Consider the following 19808-nt stretch of genomic DNA (forward strand, 5'->3'; position numbering starts at 1 on the left):
CTGTCAGTAAATATAAAACTGCCCTAGGTAATCCTGTTTTTTAATATTTAGCTATCTAAAAATATGAATGGGAGAAGAAATACATGCTTTTAATTGTAAGACATTTGTATTTCTTTTACCTAAAAAAAGTTTTAATACTAAACTACACAAAAAATATAAAACAGATTTTACAAAACTTGTCTATTTACAATATTTGAATTAGTCAGCCAGTCAGTCATTTTCCAACCCGCTATATCCTAACACAGGGTCACGGGGGTCTGCTGGAGCCAATCCCAGCCAGCACAGGGCGCAAGGCAGGAACAAACCCCAGGCAGGGCTCCAGCCCACCACAGGGCACTATTTGAATTAGTTTATTTAAAAAAACTTATTGTACACATGTATACGTATTTCTTACGTAATATTATTATTAGAAGCAAACATGTGTATATGTGAGGAGAAAGAATCACGAATATCATCAATCTGTAGCTCTCTGATTTCTGGATTAGAATATTTGTGCATTTCCACCACCTTCAAGATTTTCAATCTAGATTATCTTGCACAGAATCTTAAAACTGTAGACATGGAAAAAAATAAAAACTTTTGTAAGGAACAGAGTATGACATTACTTTGTTCAGAATGGTTCACAGATTTAGTTAAAATCAAAAAAACTGAAATCTCTCATATAATAAATATTAAGAACCTTTACCATGACACTCAAAATTGTGGTTAAGCATTTGCTTTAATTATCCTTGAAATTTGTCTAGACCATGATTGGTGTATACCTGTAGCAAACTGAATTAATTTGACACATTTTAGAAAGGCACACACCAGTTTATAAGGTCCCACAGTTCACACTGCATGTCAAGACAAAAACCAAGGCATGAAGTCCAAGGAGTCTTAAGAGACTTAAACAAAAACATTACGGTGATCAGGGTAAGAGTATAAAACCAGGCCACACTGATTACATGGGTACAAAGAGCCTTGGTCAGGGAGGTGACCAAAAACCCAATGGTCACTATAACAGAGATTCAAAAGTCCTCTGCCAAACTGAGAGAAGTTGTTGGAAAGATAACCATTTTAGCAGCCCAGACTTGCTGCAAGACTGCAGATGACCTCAGACTGGATTGACATTTCACCTTTCAGCACAACAATGATCCAAAGCATACAGCCAGGAAAACATTACAGTGGCTTCAGGACAAGTCACCAATTGTCCTTGAATGGCCTAGAGAAAGCCTAGAATTAAAACCATAGAACATTTATGGAGAGACCAGAAGATAGGAGTTTATAGATACTTTGTATGGACTTACCCAAGGAGACCTGAAGCTTTAATTGCTGTGAAAGGGGTTCTACAAAGTACTGAATTAAGGATTTGAATACCTACATGAATGAGACATCAGTTTTTGATAAATTAGATTTGATTTTAATAAATTTGCAAGGCATTCTGAAAACATGTTTTTTACTTTGTAATTATGGGCTATTGAGTGTAGACTGATGGGCAAAATAGTAAATTTGTTCATTAAAAATTAAATTTACAACACAACAAAGTGTGCATAAAGTGAAAGGGTCTGAATGTTTACTGAAACCACCATACATGATACTCTGGTCAACCTGTATAGCAATTTAGCAAAAGGCTAATTCTACCATGATGTGCCATAGAGTAATACTGAAGGTCATTTTTACCAGTTCCTATTTAAAATTTTAAAAACATCCTCTGACCAGACTGTTTTTCTAACATTTTTTAACATGTTAATTTCAAAAGATTACATACAGTATTTACTATTTAGATATCAGTGTATTATGTTTATACTTTGTGTGTAGGCTGCAGAAACTGATTTTCCAAATGGAATCATTAAAGTTATCTATTTCTTGGAAGAATTTACTAAAAGGCCTTAAGATCACAGTTGCTAAACAATGCATTACTTTCAGATCAAACAGCAACACATGCAGCTCTTAACAGTAATATGCCTAATAATGTACAAGAACAATGTGCCCTGACATGGAGATGAACATCATTGCTACATAAATCCGTTATCTGGGTAGATTCACACTCATCATCACATCACTAATTTCATTATGCTAGACACCAGCATGCTGTTTAGATGTTCTGCCTCACAACTCCACAGATTGGTGTTACTCACTGCTGAATAGATACAACTGCCAATTTAGATATAACTAGCTTCTTATTTTTTATATAAAGAGTGCACTGTTTTCTTCAAAAATGCTTTAATAATCAAAGCATAATATTGGATGAAGTTCAGTATTTAAAGAAATTATTTCAAACTCACAGAAAGAAACTAGACTCTCAATCAAGGGTTAAGACACTAGCCATTTTCATATCTGAATAATACTTTAGCAGTAGAGACCATTGGGGCAGTCACAGTAAATTATAATCTCACATGTAAAGTCAATACAGTTCTTGTGTGCAATTCAATTGAAATAAATATTCAAAAAACAAAATTACACAATCATCAATGATCAGTCAAAGGTCTACAAATAAATCACACAAAATCTGTTTAAGTCACAGATGGCTGAAACAAACTATTTACTCGGCAATTTAATACTTTGATATGTCTGTACATGTTAAAAATTTAAGATACTTCAGTAGATATGAAACTATATTTGTTATGTAAATAGGAAGCAGTTATCTTTACATTATTTGAGCGTTATTATATTTTTGATTAATACTACATACTACATACTGGGTTTTATGTTAGTTGGGTGACTATCTGGACAGAGTTGCCTTTAATTATGTCTGCACGGATCCTATAGGGAGGAAACTGGAATACCCATATCAAATATATGCTGTTTATTTTATTTAGCTAATGGCCCAGTGTGTGAGATTGTGGAGGTGTGTGGGTATGTTGTGAAGAACAGATAAACCTCATTCATAGTTGTCTCCTAGTTTGTAAGTAATACTACCAAGACACTCTGTGGCATTCATATGAACTTATATTGAAATGAATAATTTAATTAATGTCGAACTGCATTCTGGTACCTGTATTAATAAAAAAACTGTTTCTAAATAAGTAATATAGATACCCATGCACTGAGCACACTATTCTGTACAGAATACAAAGTTACTACATACCACACACTTGTCTAAACTGCTTTGTTAGTTTCAGACTCCATCCTGCAAACTAAAAGGCGCAGTGCAAATTTGTGAGACTCTTAACAGATATCGGTTATAACTTACAACAACAGATTACGGAAATTAATAAAATTGTACAAAATGGCATACTCAATGACATATGTATGTGCACCAACCTTTCATAAAGTTTGGGGGGAGGGGGGCAAATATTACAGGCTACAACATGTACAGTATATAATAATCCAGCGATAATACTGTATAACATAAATTATAAATATTATTTTAATAATAAAAATAATAATCCTCAAACTTGAATAGAATACAAAACATATACTGTATATGGCAAAGTAAAATTAAACAGGACTGTAACAGTAGACTTTAAATGCACTGCTAAAGTTGGATTTAATTCAAAGTATAAGCATCTCTCAAATGGGCTTACATTAAAACTTTCATTAAAACTCTGCAAATCCCATCCTCTGTTGTTCAGCACCATCAGACTTAATGATTATACTCTTTACATTCGCTCCTTCTCCTGCCAAGATCTCCATAGCTAGAAAAACTGATTCCATGTATTCACTGGATAATAATATTGTGTTATTTGCGTACTTTAGCAATAGTGTAAATTGATTTTTTTCATATTAGTTAGTTAGTAAGTTTAACTCAAGGGCCTAAATACAATTTCCATGGTTGCAGTTTTTGTAGCTGAAAACTTAAAAAAATTATAATGGTTTAAAAAAATTATAATGGTGCTGTCCCCGTTACTGTAAGCTACCTTTCCTATCACTTTAAATACTGAGCTATTTTCCTATCAGTTTAAATACTGAGATATTTTTCACTTGTGACACACATTTGATTCTTTTTACAGAGATGTGAAATGTTTTCTAAAATATCACACCTCAAATGCGTAACTTTTGGAGAAACTAATTTGGCAGTGTTGATTCCACAGTAAGCAACTAAGAGTACTTGTAGTGTGCTAACTAACTCACAGATGTCATATTTATACAATATTTATAAGGTTGCACCTGTCTGATAAAATAATTTTTCTTAATTTTCATTATTCAGGATAGATATCAGGAAAGTAAATGCCAGCTGGCTTTGAAAAGTGCATGTGTTATTTTGATTCAGACAGGTGCTGCAAACTGCCTTATGCCAAATTTGAAATTTTAAAAATGAAAATATTTCTTAATATTTTTAAAGGTATTGTATAAATAGGGCACTGACTGCTTATGTAATTCTTCAGGGTTATACGTAACAGTTTATATTGTTATTTTGTAAAAAAAAGTTACATAAAAATACCACTCTGAATAAAGTGTTTCCTGAGGCAATTGCCTCGTCACTTCACCCCATCCACCCATTCTGTCTGTTGTTGACTAAACTATTTTGAAAATCATTTTGAATTGGTACATCAGACTGAACTTTGTTCAAAACCACATGGCATTCACTTGGCTTTACAGCAGTGCTGGCTAGTGTATCACATGCATTGGTGTTAGTTTTCCATTTAACATAACAATTCAGAAGGTATTATATGGGTGCAGTGACTACATTTCAGTACATTAACTTTGCTGTGTATTTTGGAGCGTGTGGTGTGAACTCCAAGGGCATTATGTTCAAACAAGTTACCTTTGATGGTGCTGAAAGGAACTTTGCAAAAGTAGTAACAGCAATTTACTGTTAACACCTACAAAAGTATACATAACTCAAATATAGCATTCTAGGCATGAACATGTGAAAGGACGAATCTGTATAGTTCATTGGAATGTAGGTTTTGGTGTGATTTTTAAATGATGAAATGGAAGAAAATGTTGAAATTGAGCTAGAATAATGCAACTGCACATGACATTTCAAAAATACATACTACATACAAACTGATAGTTTTACTAATAATTTCAACCAACCAGTACCAACATTTCTTATTATCTGTTTGATTCCACACTATCAAAATTAAAAGTTGGGGAAACTGTTCTACAGAAAAGAAATATGTATACTTGTTTAGGTGATCTCCTATTTATATTTTTCCAGTACACTATATATTAGACAAATAAGCACATGACTTACTAAAAAACAAAAAGCAATTTAATGAATGCATTAATGCAGTTATAGCTCAAAAAGACACAATTCTTCTCAAAACTTACCTTTATCACTTCTGGTGTCTGCTGGATGGATAATGATGGACCAGTGTCTCGAATTACCGAGGATGAATAACTTTTTAGCATAGTTCTTTCTGGTTTGGCTGTACTACCAAGGGTTTCTTGCAACAGACGCATTACTTCCCGTTCTTGTGCTAGGTTTCCTTTTCCACTGCCAGTTTCAACAAGCTCCTGAGCAAAATTTTCAATGCTCTCCAAGATGCGCAACAATAGAATCCTGTCTTCTTCATTTGCACTGCTAATCTGTTTCAAAGGGTCTTTTTTAGTAAATGAAGAATCTGCATGCACTGAAGGATTATTATTGCTTCCTGATTCAAAAGTCAAGGGATACAATGGGTCTGTTTGTGGTATACAGTTTTGAATATCTTGGCACTTCAGTTTTGCAAGAGGCTCTTCTTCAATTTTTTTAGAAAGACACTCTAAATCCATCAGTAGCTTTTCAATGTCATCTTGTGCACCACCCTGTCCAGATTCCTGGAAAAAATTTTGCTCAAATGGAACATTTTTAGAAGCGTGCTCTACACCAGCTCCACGTATGCAACAGGACTCCAGATTTGGCTTGTAGTAATCTCCTTTCCTGAGGACACTTGTGTCAGTAGTTTCTGATGTTTTTGACAGCTGTAAGTCTTCCATTAACCCAACACTGAACGTGTTTTTTCCTTTCAACTCCCTACTTAGTACTTTTCCTACATCAGTTTCTTCTTCTATATACAGTGCTTCCATTGAGTCTTTACAGATACTGTCACTGCTGCTAGACAGCAGGGAGTTTACAGAAGAATACTTATCTGATTTACTTATTGCTGTGGACTGAGGTAGAGCACTGGAACTATTACCTGTTGTTGATCTCTTCTGCTGCTCATTACTATGTAAGATTAAATTAGGAGATGGTGTATGAAAGTTTGAGTCTGATTTCACAAGGTTATATGAATCATGATGGGGGCCCTGGTGTTCTATAGAAGAGGGAGGTAGATTGTTAAGAAAAGGCGGGGAACTGACCACTTCTTCATACCTAGGGGGCTGCTCATTACCAAATATTGGAGAAAACGGAGTTTGTTGTAGCCCATGTAAACTGTTCACAAGTTCAGCAAGATCACTGTGTTCCAAATGATCTGACTGCCCATGTTCAAGCTCAAATGGAAGCTTTTTTAAGTAACTGGAAAGCCTTGCCATCACATTTTTGTAAATCACTTCTGGATTTGTACCACTGTCAGTATTCCCCTCACCCATTGATTTCCTTTTTATACATTGTTTTATAATATCTGTGCACTTTTTTAGATCTTCTGAACACTTCAGCAAGATGTTGAGGCAAGCTTTAATGTCCTCACCTGATGCACTACTGTCAGATTTGGTCTTTTCCAAAATTTTAGAAATAAGGTTCTCATCAGTTAAGCTGTTCAGATAAAGTGAGGCCACGCTATTGATGTTTTGTTCAAGAGAAGTGCTGCGGCTTAACTTGTGTTCCTCCATTACTGACTTTTGCACCAAGCCAAATGGTGGGCAGTTTTCATCATTACCAAAGTGTCCATAAATGATGTCTAAGTCAGTAGACCTTCTGCTAAAGGAGTCTGGTCTCACTTTTCTGCCCTTTCTAAGTGTAACATGGCTAGATGTATACTTAATTTTCTCAAAGGAAAACTCCTTGATCTTGCCACTGGCTAGATTTATAGCTTCACCTGTGATGTCCTTAAGACTAGTTGAGCCTTGTAAAGAAAGTCCTTTTTTGCCCCTTGAGGCACCCAGCATGCCCTGTTGAAAATCCTCAACAACAGATGTACCTGCATTAGATTCATTTTCAAGTACTGCAAATTTGTTGCTAAGGTCTTGAGGATTGCAGGGTCTGTTATTAGATGCCGGTGCAGCAGATGCATCCAACAACTCCAGGCAAGTGCTGCAATGGGCAATGGTGCACTCAATACCACGCTTGAGGACCTGGCATGGCCCATTACAGTAATGCACAGTGTGCTGAAAGCGACGGTCAATAACAACACTGTTGTAACAATTGATTGTGCTGACTACAATACGATAAGTTGCCGCCATAATCTTCCGATGTTTTGTAATCCACTGTCCTTTAGAAGATGAGCCTTTGATCCAGGCAACAAAAAAGCTCAAACTTTAAATTTAAAGTTGCATTTCAAAAAGCAAGTAGAAAACAAGGACAGACAGCAGCCAAACATACGGTAGCTGCAGACAGACTAAGAAGGAACTGCAGGATGAAATGCAGTTGGACTGGGGGAAAATAAATAAATAAATATAATTAAAATATATATGTATATATATTATATATAAAACTTTAAAAAATAATTAAACAAAAAATCAGTTTATTGCAGATTTTCCCTCAATAGGGACATGTCCCATGGTTGCTGTATATGTGTATTTGTTTTCCAATGTATTGCTATCCATTACTTAACAATCCAAACCAAGGATCAAAAAGAATACTATTGGTAGCCATTAACATCCAATGAGCAGCCAAGTTCACAGTTTTGGAACTTTAAGGTTACTTCAGCAGTTAAGAAGGATCTTTTGCAAAGGGTCCCCTGGTGATGGCTTTCATAAAAGATTTCCAAAACTTGCTTTTTCACTCAAGGAAACCTACTTCAGGTGCTTAAGATTAGAGAAGCATCTGTAAAGAATGATAAAAGAGAATGTTAATGGTATAAAGTAAACTATTGTGTAAGATATACAACTGCCTACTAATTAATTTATAAAATACATTTTTATTGCAATTTATACCAATTCTAACTAATGCTTTAATGTTATTAACTGTATTTATAAAATATTTTTCAAATAATTGACTGTGAAAAACTGAAGTAGAAATGTTTTAAAATTGAAAAATAATGTATTTACGCATAAATGTGGTGTAACAAGACAAGATTTTCTGTCTTTTTTAATAAATTTTTATTTTACAATGGCATACTACACAAAAAAATATTTAATAACAGCATAACAGTTACAACCATTTACTTCAAAATCAATAAAGAGAAAAAAAGACAAACAGAAATACAACAGAGAAAAAATAAAAAAAGTTTCAACCCCCTCCTAAGAGAAAGAGAAAAAAAAACGTAACTTTTAAATTTAATAGAAAAAATAATAGCATAACATGGTCAATCACAGACCCAACATGATTACTCCAAAATAACATTAATAAATTCTTACCGTGTTTAAAAAAACATTTGAAAATACCTCCTAAGTGAGAATTAGATTTATTATAATTTGAGATAAAACAGAATGTGTCATACCCACTGATTTATAGAAGGTGGGTTAGGATTCTTCCAGTTAACAAAGTTAAAAGTCTGCATGCTTATAGTGTGGCACTGCATATTACAATCGATTTCTCAGCATATACTATATCATTGTTAATGGATTAGGAGTGATTGTGACACCAAGGCTATCTGAGATGTATGTAAAGATTTTTGATGAACTATGAAACAGGATTTCCATTATGTGCCTCACCTACAACAAAACATACAGCCTACCAACAGTTTACCATAATGTTCCATGTCACTTTGCATTCATAAACAGACACTTGCAATTTCATTTAAAAATAAGTTAATGCATTAATTAGTAAGCCTTTCTAATTGTCACGGGGTCTTAGCATTGTTCAACAAACCTATCTGCGGTGAATATGGCTGCTTCATTTGCATTTCCAGGTGTGCCAACACAAATGTCTTCAACAACAGAAAGCTCTCACTTATGATTAATGTAATCACAATAATCTGAAATTGTGGTAGGCATATGCATGTGTCCATCGAACACTCCTCAAATCCTACTGCACAAGGCGACATTTGCCATCTTGATGTACTTGTGCATTTATATTTACTCTCAAACAGCATAGCACACGGCATAAACACAGCAGTGGACATTGGTTTTCCTGACGTCAAATGTTTCTCTCATAGATCTGAACTCAGCACAAGTGAAAGCTATGGCAATGTGCCTCTTTAAGAAAAAAAAGTAGTTAGTGGCTACCTAATGATAGTCAACAAATGGTTCTATTCAAATACACAGCATTTCAAATGTTGATCTTTATCTGTAGTTATATGTGCTAGTTCTGTATTTAGTAAGTGGTATAATCTGTTCTTGCATTCTGTTGTCATGGTGCTTGCTCTGTATCTACACTTGGCGAGGAATACTGTGCAAGAACATATTATACTATGTTATTACTTCTGAGGTGGCAATGATAGATTGGTCATCTAGCTCTGTGAGCCAGACATCAATGTATTTGATGGTCTTCATGATGGTAGAAGAGTCCTTAAGGCTGGAGTCAAAAATCATTCCAAGGCTCTTCACTGACTGCTGTATGATAGAATAGCGGCACCAAATAATAAGAAGCAGAACTTGTCCACTAATCACATCCTTTTCAGCACCAAGATCCTGGATTTACTAGATTTAAAACTCCATGAGATGAGTTTCTCTAGAAATCCATCCGGCACTAGGCACTGATGTTGTGACTAGGCACTGATGTTGTGATTGTGAGATCGGCCATGAAGGCTCTGACTGGGGGTTGCCACACCCCAGACTTGTTCTTGGGACATCTGCACTTCACTTCTACTGATTTAACCAACATAATAATAATAATAATACATTTTATTTATTTGTAGGCACCTTGCTAAACACTCAAGGACACCGAACAATAGGTAAAACACAGATTATAAACAAAACTAGAATACAAAAATTAAAATCAGACAGAGCAATTGTAATCAAAGAGAAAAAACGGTCTTAAACAAATGAGTTTTAAGTTTAGACTTGAAAAGTGAAAATGATTCAATATTTCTAAGCTCAGATGGTAGTGAGTTCCACAGCTGGGGAGCAAGCAAACTGAATGCTCTGCTCCCCATTGAGGTAAGACGGACGAAGGGGACAGTCAAGTGGATGGAGGAAGAGGATCTAAGGGTACAGGTGGGAATAGCAACATGGAGGAGGTCAGACAGATATGGAGGGGCAAGATTGTGGATAGCCTTAAATGTTAACAGAAGAATTTTGAATTGAATGCAGAACTTAACTGGAAGCCAGTGAAGCTGCTGCAAAATGGAAGTGATATGGTGAATAGAGGGGGTTCTAGTAATGACATGTTCATGGCAAGTGCAATAAGGAAAACTGACATAATACAGCCAGTTATAATGCCTTTTCCCTAATAGTTCAAATTTGACACCATGACCTAAGTAGAGACTTTAAGCTTGAAGTTGTTGTAATAATCCAAGGTAAGGTCTGCAACGTTGCTAGAAACATAGTGTCTATGCAGCACAATCTTGACAATACTGTGTGGCATGGACCATCAAGCATTGTTAAGATCCAACCACAAAACAACAGGTCTCCTTTTCCCTCACAGGCTTCTCAAATTAGCTGTGTAAAACACAGTGTTTTCTAAGTAGCCAGGAACTCCAGGAAGTATCAATGTCAGTCAGTCAGTCATCTTCTAACCCGCTATATCCTAACACAAGGTCACGGGGGTCTGCTGGAGCCAATCCCAGCCAGCACAGGGCGCAAGGCAGGAACAAATCCCAGGCAGGGTGCCAGCCCACCACAAAGTATCAATGTAGTTCTTTCAAAGGGTAAATTTCACAAAGCGCTTACTGTAGATAAGGCACTGAAGAACATTTTGCCCTCTACACTAAGCAGCAAGATCATACGGAATCATCTGACGTTCAAGACTCCCTCTGTGGGAATCCAAACAACCGCCGCACATCTCCACTGTTTAGTAACTCTCCCTTTTCGCCAGAATTCTCTTAGAATTTTCTACAGTTGTTGGAGGAGTTCTGGACACCACTTCTACAAGACATATAGTACACCACTCAGTCCTGAAGCTTACTTAGGCTGACCTTGCTTTCTTTACTACCTCCAGAACTTCTTTCAACCTTGGCTGTCTTTGGTTGAAGTTAAATTTTGGAGGTGGTGGACCAATGACAGACTTGCGCGGATCAATCACTCGATCTCTCTGTGAATCATTTGATGTGTTGTTAAGGAAGTGATCTATTTCTCCTAAAGAACATGATAGGAGACCAGTGTGCTTATCCCTAACAGCTTTTTAAGGTAGTTAATTTCCTGGTTCTGTCTTAGTTTCTCTGTTCTGGTCATATCTTAGCATCCACAGCTCATGACACAGCTGTTGTATTTGGATGGCTCTGTGATTTTTGGCATTGGAGACCTCAGAGTTCTTCTCCTCTACATAGCCAAACCACTGTGCAGTACAGCTGGTGTGGCGGACAGATGAGGATCCTGGCCAGCCGGGATGCCTGAAAGGACCAGGAAAGGGACAATACCTCCCCTGGGCCACGAGAGGGCAGCCGCCCTGGTCTGCATGGGGGCCATGGGATGAGAGCTTAGAAGCGCATCCCTGTGGGGGCTCGTGGCCACCACCAGGAGGCGTCTGGAGTATTATGGAACCCTGGACTGCAGCACATCTGCCACAACCGGATGTGCTGGCGGAAGAGCTTCCGGGTGCTCATGCAGCACTTCTGCTACACCAGGAAGAGCCGTCAGAAGATCATCAGGAAGCACCTGGAGCATATCCAGGGCAGTGTAAAAGGGGCTGCCTCACTCCATTAGATGTGCTAGAGTCGGGAGTAAGAAGACAAAGCTTGTGTGTAGAGGAGTGAAGGTGGCAGAAAGAGAAGAAGAGAAAGAAAAAGAGACTGAATTTGCCGGGTCTGAGCACTGTGTGTGCAGAAGAACGTTAATAAATGTGTGTGTTTTGGACATTTGGTGTCTGTCTGTCTGTGTACGGGGGCAGTCTTACCACACTGGTAATGATTGTTGTCATACTATGAAACCAACTATTTGCATCCCCTTTGGCTTCAATCTGTGTGATATTGCAGTTGTCCTCATCAAATTGCTGAGACTCATGTTGTCTTTGGGCTGAGGTCCACTTAATATTCCTTTCTGGAATGCTGTACCAAGTATACAGGATTGAGGTGAGTGGAGGTTCTGGGCTCTATGAAATGCTTCCTGGCTGTGCTCCTCCTGTGTCTCACCAGAAATTGATCCTGTGCTCTGAACTTCATGCTCTCTTACTCTGTATCTCATTTTTCCCTGATGGATCATAAAGCCGTGCTCGTTCCTGCATAGATGTTTGTGTTGTCACCAATGAATCCATCCTACTGGGCAACTCACCCTACCTCTCTCTTAAGATCCTCTGGGGGTATCTTCTTGAGGGTCTATCCATAGCATTCTAGGCTACCTTCCTTATGGAAGATTCAGAATGGGCTGCTACTTTTTCTCCAGTCATCATCAATTATCATTTGCAAATCACAGTCAGTTGTGTGTGTCACTGATAAAGCCAGACAATCACTGGAAATCATGGAAATTTCACAAACTCCATGGGGCTGTGCACCCTCTGAAATCTTTTCGAGCTTCCCAGAGAGACCACAAGGTCCACAACATATACAATCAGCTCCTCTATGCTCCATCTTTATGTCTGTGACCAAGTCCAATCTTGGAGATGAAGCCTTAATTCAAAAGGGGCATCTCAGCAATTAAACTCTTAGGAAAACATCACATATTCTGAATAACTATTAAAGTCATACGTTTTCCTATAAACCTACAGAGTACATAGCATAAGTGTGGTCTACTATGTAAAATGATCAGGAAAACCATACTATGTACTAAAGTCCAATGGCAGAGACAAACAAGGACAATCCACTGTAAACAAGCATCCTCACTTGAACCCAGATCAAGTACAATGCCAGTTTACAGTACTGGGCATCTCTTCGTGTTTAGTATTTTTAAGACTTGTTTGTCTGTGCCAAGATAAGTAGAAGTAAAATAAATAGCCAACTAAGGTATTGCTTTCTTGTGTTTGCTATTGTGTAATGAATTCAAGAATAACTGTGCCAGAAAAACTTGTAGTTCTTTCCTAAATTGGAAACAAGATAGACTTGAGTGGCAGCATAACATTTTCACCCTCTCTCATCTAAGACTCCACACTACTGCAACAAAGAGTGAGCCAGCTGTGATGGCAAGGTACATTTCAATACAGAAAGCACTAAAATAAAGAAATTTCAGAAAACCTCTCAGCATACTGAAAACAACCCCTTCTGTTTAATGTTAGTTTATCTTATCTGTCTTATGTCCTGTTTTCTACTGATATACAATATTAGCAACTATTATTTCTATTATCCATACATTCATCCATCCATTATCCAACCCGCTATATCCTAATTACAGGGTCTCGGGGGTCCGCTGGAGGCAATCCCAGCCAACGCAGGGCACAAGGCGGGAAACAAACCCCGGGCAGAGCACACACACACACCCACACACCAAGCACACACTAGGGACAATTTAGAATCGCCAATCCACCTAACCTGCATGTCTTTGGACTGTGGGAGGAAACCGGAGCACCCAGAGAAAACCCACGCAGACACGGGGAGAACATGCAAACTCCACGTAGGGAGGACCCGGAAAGCAAACTCGGGTCTCCTAACTGAGAAGCAGCAGCGCCGCCCATTTTTATTATCCTTTTGCTGTAATTAGTAATCATCTATTTATTAAAACAAATGTTGTTCATTTAATTTGATACAAGTCTAAGAGGTAGGAATCATAACCCACAGAGCAAGACAATGAAAACAAACTTGGAGGTATATCAAAATGTCTTCATTAATTAGCAGCAATAAAGTGTGGAACACCTAGGCCTAACAAAAATAATCTTCCAAGTAATTTATGACAAGCAGCTGTGGGGTTCTGCACCACTCAATCATCTTCCACTAAGGCACAATGTCATTCACATTTATTTGCTTAGCAGATGCTTTTATCCAAAACAACTTACAAAAAAATCAGAACTAGTAGGGATCACCCCAACAGATTTAAACATATTTAAAAAAAAAAAAAAAAAGAAAGGACAAACTAAGGATGATGTCACATTACATTACTCCTAGTTATGGGACACATCAGAAATACTGACAGAAGTCGCTCATCTCATCACTGGACCATGTCTTGAATGACTGAAAATCACTGCCTATGTCACATTTAAGGATCACATGGCAACCATTGTTGATAGCCAATAGTGTGCTGCCTGACAAAGCCAGCACTATACAAAGGGTTAATAGGTATCCAAGATCAGCTTCAGCCGCAACCATTTTTATTATGCAAAACACAAAACGTCAAAAAGACAAGTCTCTCTTCTGTTTGCAAGGTTCAAAACAGCCATGTTCCTCATTCCTCATCGCTGCCTTCTATGCGTTGTAGTTTTGAATGAACAATCATTGGTTGTCAGCTCTCCCAAACACACAGCCTGCCCCTAAGACTAAAGATAAAATCATGTTTGATTTATCATAGCAAGATACTGACTAGTTTTAGTGAGCTGTTGGGTATTTCGCATTTGGTGATTGGCTTCACAGGCACACTCTGCCAACTGATTTTGACTAGCTAAGATTATGGAAATAAAGGCTATGACTGAAAATCACTGGAAAAGTTGTCTAATGTGACATTTACACCAAGGCTACTGGATTGTCTGAAATCTCTATTTTAAGAAGAGAGAGAGAGAGAGAGAGAGGTTGGGAGCATGCACTAATACAGAGCATTATCACACTCACCTCTTGATGAACCACCTCAGGATCCCAAATTAGGACCAGAGTGCAGCTGTGCAGTGAGTGACACCTCAGCACCACTCTAGTCTGAATGGAACAGTGTGAGGAAGTTACAGTGGCTGGAGTGCTAATCCTGCCACCAAGCCCCAAGTTTTCCCTGAAAGTTGGAGGACCTGCTTGCAGGGTTGGATGCAGGTTAACATCATACCCAGGATGGAGCAATTGCAGGTTAAGGGCTTTGCTCAAGGGCCCACACTGTCTGAAGGTGGTGGGTTACCTATGCTAAATTACCTGTTATCAGCAGCAAATGGTGTAACAGACAGGGATGGATTTTAAGATGATCCACAAAAAATGTTTTTCAAACATTAGACTTCTTTTTGTTTAAGAATAAGTCTGTTCACAAGTGTTCCATAATGGAGGCTTCTTGGTAACACTCGATAAAACAAAACATGAAAGATGGTTCAAAAAAACTGTTGTTACTAGTCAAGTCTTTTCCATGTCTGCATTTCTGGTTTTTGGTATAGTTGCTGGTACACAATGACAGAAGCCGAGAAAGATAGTAGAAAATCTTCAGCTTTCAGGAGATCTTTTGAAGCAGTTGAGTAGCTGCACCACAGAAACACGATGCACAAAAATGCTACTATTAGAAATGTGTGCATAAGATAATTTTCATCACTACTGAATATTAACAGGCTATTGTTTACATATATACCAATAACCTGCTCAAATCTGATTAATTTAATTCAGGATCAGGGAGCCTTAATTCTAACCTAGCAGCATTCATTGCAGTATATTATATACAAATAAGCCCGCGATTCTCTAGAGAATTGTAAATCCAAGAATGGCAATCAGTTTCTGTTCCATCCGATATTTGGATGGATGACTTATCATGGAGGGTGGGTGTGTCTGGGTAAATGTCATTTAATTAAATAAGCATATCTGTACTAAAGCGGTTTCGTTTTGTGAAGACGTGATTCTGTTGCCTTTGCTGACACCGACTGTTGGCAGAGTGGAGCACAGCAAGTTTAGTTTACAGGTTGTGGTGTTCGTGTGCCAGCCACTGAGTCTGGGAAGCTGCTGGGTTTGAGTCTGTAACCGTTATGTGATCTATATCACTGGCACAGTGGATTAGAGCAAGTGTAGTGTACAGGTTGTGTTGTTTGGGCGCCACCTACTGATTCTGGGAAGCCGCTGCGTTTGACTCTGGGGCGTGCGCCACGGCACAGTACGTATGCGCCTCGGTGGGAAGCCGCTGCGTGATGAAATATCATGGAGGGTGGGTGCGTCCTGGGACAGTTCATTTCAACGCGCTTCTGTTATTATTTTTCTTCATGCAGTCTCGTTTTTGTTTTTTTATGGCTGTGTCGTCGTATATGCGGTGGTGTGGGCGGTTGAGTCCGGGCGGCTGTACAACCTGGCGTGCATGCTTTACCTCAGGTTTAGTTCACAGGTCGTAGGCATGGTAAAGTTTCCATTTAATTCAATAACCCTATTTGAACTAAAGCGGTTTCTTTGTGTGGGCGCCTTCGTTCATTGTTTGTATCCATACGGGCTCGTTTACAGGTCGTAGCCATACGGGCTCGTGTTTGTATTACTAATCGCTGAGCTCCCTCCATTTGGATACGTGCCTCCTTTGCCTGTGCTGTAACAAAAGCGCGTTGTGGGCGCGCTCGTTCATTGTGTTTATCCATACGGGCTCGTTTTGTATTTCCGTTAGTTGAGCTCTTTCATTGTGGAGCCGTGATGTCTTTGCGTCTGGTGTGTGTGAAGCGCGTTGTGGGAGCCTCCTGGCACAGTGGAGTAGAGCAAGTGTAGTTTACAGGTTGTGGTGTTTGGGTGCCACCTACTGACTCTTGAGGCCGCTGCGTTTGACTCTGGGGCGCCGCAGCGCAGTGCGCATGCTGGGAGGCCGCTGCGTTTGACTCTGGGGCACCGCGGCGCAGTGCGCATGCATTTCGGTGCGCCCGTGCATAAATTAAACTGTGGTTTAGTAATATAGATAAAATGAGAAACCACTCGCTTATCCTTCACTCCAAAATTAATGACACAATTGTACATTCATTTGCATTTTGTTTATTATAAGCACAATACTATAAATGGATAATAAGTAAAAATATACTGGCAGATATATATCATCACAGCTCATTTGTCAGGACAGAGGACCTACCAGGTTCTTGTGTCATACCAGAAACCTTGCTTTTCCCTTCTGCAATCTGACTCAATCTATCTTTCTTAAGGTTCTCATTATTTTTAAAGAATTTACAAAAAAAATGGCACTTCTGAATTCATCATCTGCTGGTACACGGGTGTGGACAATTCCCACAAACACATGTCAATCTAGGAGAGATGACCAGTCTGAGACTTAATTATTCACTCTAAAAAGCTTTTCTGGTTCTTAGCTTCCCCTGACCCAAGGTCATTTTTGGACTAGTCCTTTTTCCTGTGGCTAATTTTAGTTTCTAGTGTCATGGAGTGGCAATTGAAAACTATCACTAGGAATTTTAGGTGATGTGTTCTCTGTCTGTCTTTTCTGTAGAGGGTTGCTGAAAAGGGAGAACAGACCTGAAAGCTCAGCTGTTTTCTGACACAAAGCACTAAGGCAATACATAAAACCTAAGGAAAAATAAATAAATATTTGATCATCAAAGCAGGGGTTAATTCATTTGTAATACAATATTCACATAAGAGGTATTGAAGACGGAAATATACACTTACACTTACTCATGTAAATCAGTTACTATTGAAAATGCTTGCCCATGCCTGACTGATGTTAAGCACCTCTTCATTTAATAGAAGCCAAACATGAAGTAAATGGAAATTGATGATAATAAGATAGCCATTGTGAAATGTTTAATAGCTGAAAACTACTGCCAATTTAAAATGAAATGTACAACTTTGCTGGCAGTCACAGCCATCTGCTAGAAACTTTTGCTGAATATTTGATGTACTGCAACACAGGTGGGGGATGTACACACACACAAAGAATTAAGAATGGCAGCTGCACTCAGTAAAATACCTAGTCAATATATGAAACTGAAGCAAAAACGCATAAAGTACTGCTGTCTTTCTTTTTTGTCTTCTTCCCTTTTAATTTTATAAATATGCCCTTTTAGTTAATCATTTTCCTCTTTTGCAATTAAGACTACAGCCAAAGGGAATCTAATCCTGTGTTATTCTCAGATGATGCTGCTAAATTAGTGCTATCACCTAAGGGTAAAGAAAAGAGTAGACTCTAGCATTATTTCATTGATGAAGCATTGCTTTGTGTCCCCTTGAAGTGTCAAGCTCCTTTCTAAATTTTGCTTTCAGTGTTTTCTGCCCTCAGTTTTGAATTGTGTATACTTACTTCAGAGTATTATTTACAGATTTAGTTCTTACCCTTTGAGTTTAGTACTTTGATTTTTCTCCTATACCTTCTGGTTTGTTTTTAAATTTTTAACTTTTCTTTTAGTTTTCTGTTCCCCATTTTCACAGTTTTGTTTTTCTGGGTTGTTTTTGTAAATTTGTTTGTTTGGTTTTGGGAATTTTTGCTTAGGTTTTCTTATTTTGTTTGGTTTCTTGTTATTAAATTTCGGTTAACAGAACTTTATGATTAGTATCTTAATTATTGCTAAATTGAATGTACTGTATAATAATCGCTCTACCACTTTGATGAATGCAATACTATTCATTAAATGTAGCTCATACATACTTTACTTAAAGAGAGAAGCACACCAGGATGTTTCCTCCATCTGTTCGATTCAAAGAAGCTCCCCAGGCCTCTGCAGTTACTCCTCTCCTTCTCTACACCAGGAAGCACAACCTCTGTCCTTTTTCAAGCCAAAATGACCAACTGAAATTAGAAAGAGATCCAAATGTCAAGTTCAGGGGAATATTTATGAAGACAAATGGCTTTTCAAAATCTTAAATTTAATTTATTGCTTCTGGGATGTCTGGACAACATATGGTGAGGATAAATGGTGTCGAACTATAACCAAACAGGATATTCATGTCTAGTTTTTTTCCCTCATTAAACTATAACAATTAGAAAATCCTGCAAGTTAGAGTGCAGGAATTATTCTAACAGCTGTATCAAAACAGCAATCACATAAATTCTAAAATAAATCAAGGACAATTTTTTACAACTTGGAATGGAAACTAATGCCAAGTTTTAAAAGAAGGGTGGAAACCAAGGTCAGCTGCATAGCATAATTTGTTTCTCAGTTAATCTAAGATCTTGTTTTCTCAATGTATTTTTTAAACAGCTTTTCAAAATTATTGGCACTGATATTACCACACTGTGATAATCACAGTAATTATAATTCTCTGTCCAATGATTTGTTATTATAATTCATGTATAAATGAATGTAAAAAATACATATCATCTCCATAAAATGCATTTAAAAACCAATCTATGGCACCAGTACTTTGTTTAATATCAGCCATTCTATTCACAGAGAATCAAGTAGTCCCTTATTTTTAGTTTCCTTTCCAGTTAGATGGTTTACACAAATTAAAATTAATAATAGCAGCTCACAGTGATGCTCCAAGTGTGAGCAACCATGAGTTAGGATATACAACTTCAATGTCATCTTATAGTGACAGTTTTTAACTGGAGTGATTAATTATACACTGTGCAGTAAGTATGAGTTGCAAGCTCTCCCTTAATGGAAATAATCTGCATTTGCTCAAGCAGAGTAAAATGAAACATTAAAAATTGTATTTTTTCATTACACAAAGCACAACAGAATTTATGGTACTACATAGGAGATTAGAAATAACTTGCAAGGAAGTCTAAAATCTGCTTGTTGTAGGCTATACCTTTCAAAACTACAAGAAAGGGATTTTACCAATTAACCATCTTCCTGCACTGAAATGGCATGTTAATTTAGTAGACACATAATGGCAGTATTTAAAGGAATACTCCAACCAAAAATGACATTTTTTAATGCTATTACTGACTCCATTTACTTGGTCATGAAGAGTGAGAAAAAATTATATTCTCTTTTTTCTCTCTGTTCTACATGAAAACATGTCATGGGAGTTTTGAACTTGCATTAAAAAAAATTATATTAGACAGGCATTAGACTTTAAACTGCA

General features: G+C 37.6%; 1 protein-coding gene across 1 annotated transcript in view; it reads right to left on the reverse strand.

Moving 5' to 3' along the window:
• The window catches only part of ppp2r3a (protein phosphatase 2, regulatory subunit B'', alpha), a 195071-nt gene that overhangs the window by 78060 nt on the left and 97203 nt on the right, over positions 1–19808 (reverse strand). Inside the window, exons 2-3 of the mRNA XM_051923037.1 lie at positions 18421–18561; positions 5200–7834 (exon numbers count right to left, since the gene is read on the reverse strand). Coding sequence (XP_051778997.1) covers positions 5200–7251 — 2052 coding nt within the window. The 5' untranslated portion in view covers positions 7252–7834; positions 18421–18561. The remainder of the gene's footprint in view (positions 1–5199; positions 7835–18420; positions 18562–19808) is intronic.

This window comes from Erpetoichthys calabaricus, chromosome 2, assembly GCF_900747795.2.
Source record: "Erpetoichthys calabaricus chromosome 2, fErpCal1.3, whole genome shotgun sequence".
Classification (NCBI taxonomy): domain Eukaryota; kingdom Metazoa; phylum Chordata; class Cladistia; order Polypteriformes; family Polypteridae; genus Erpetoichthys; species Erpetoichthys calabaricus.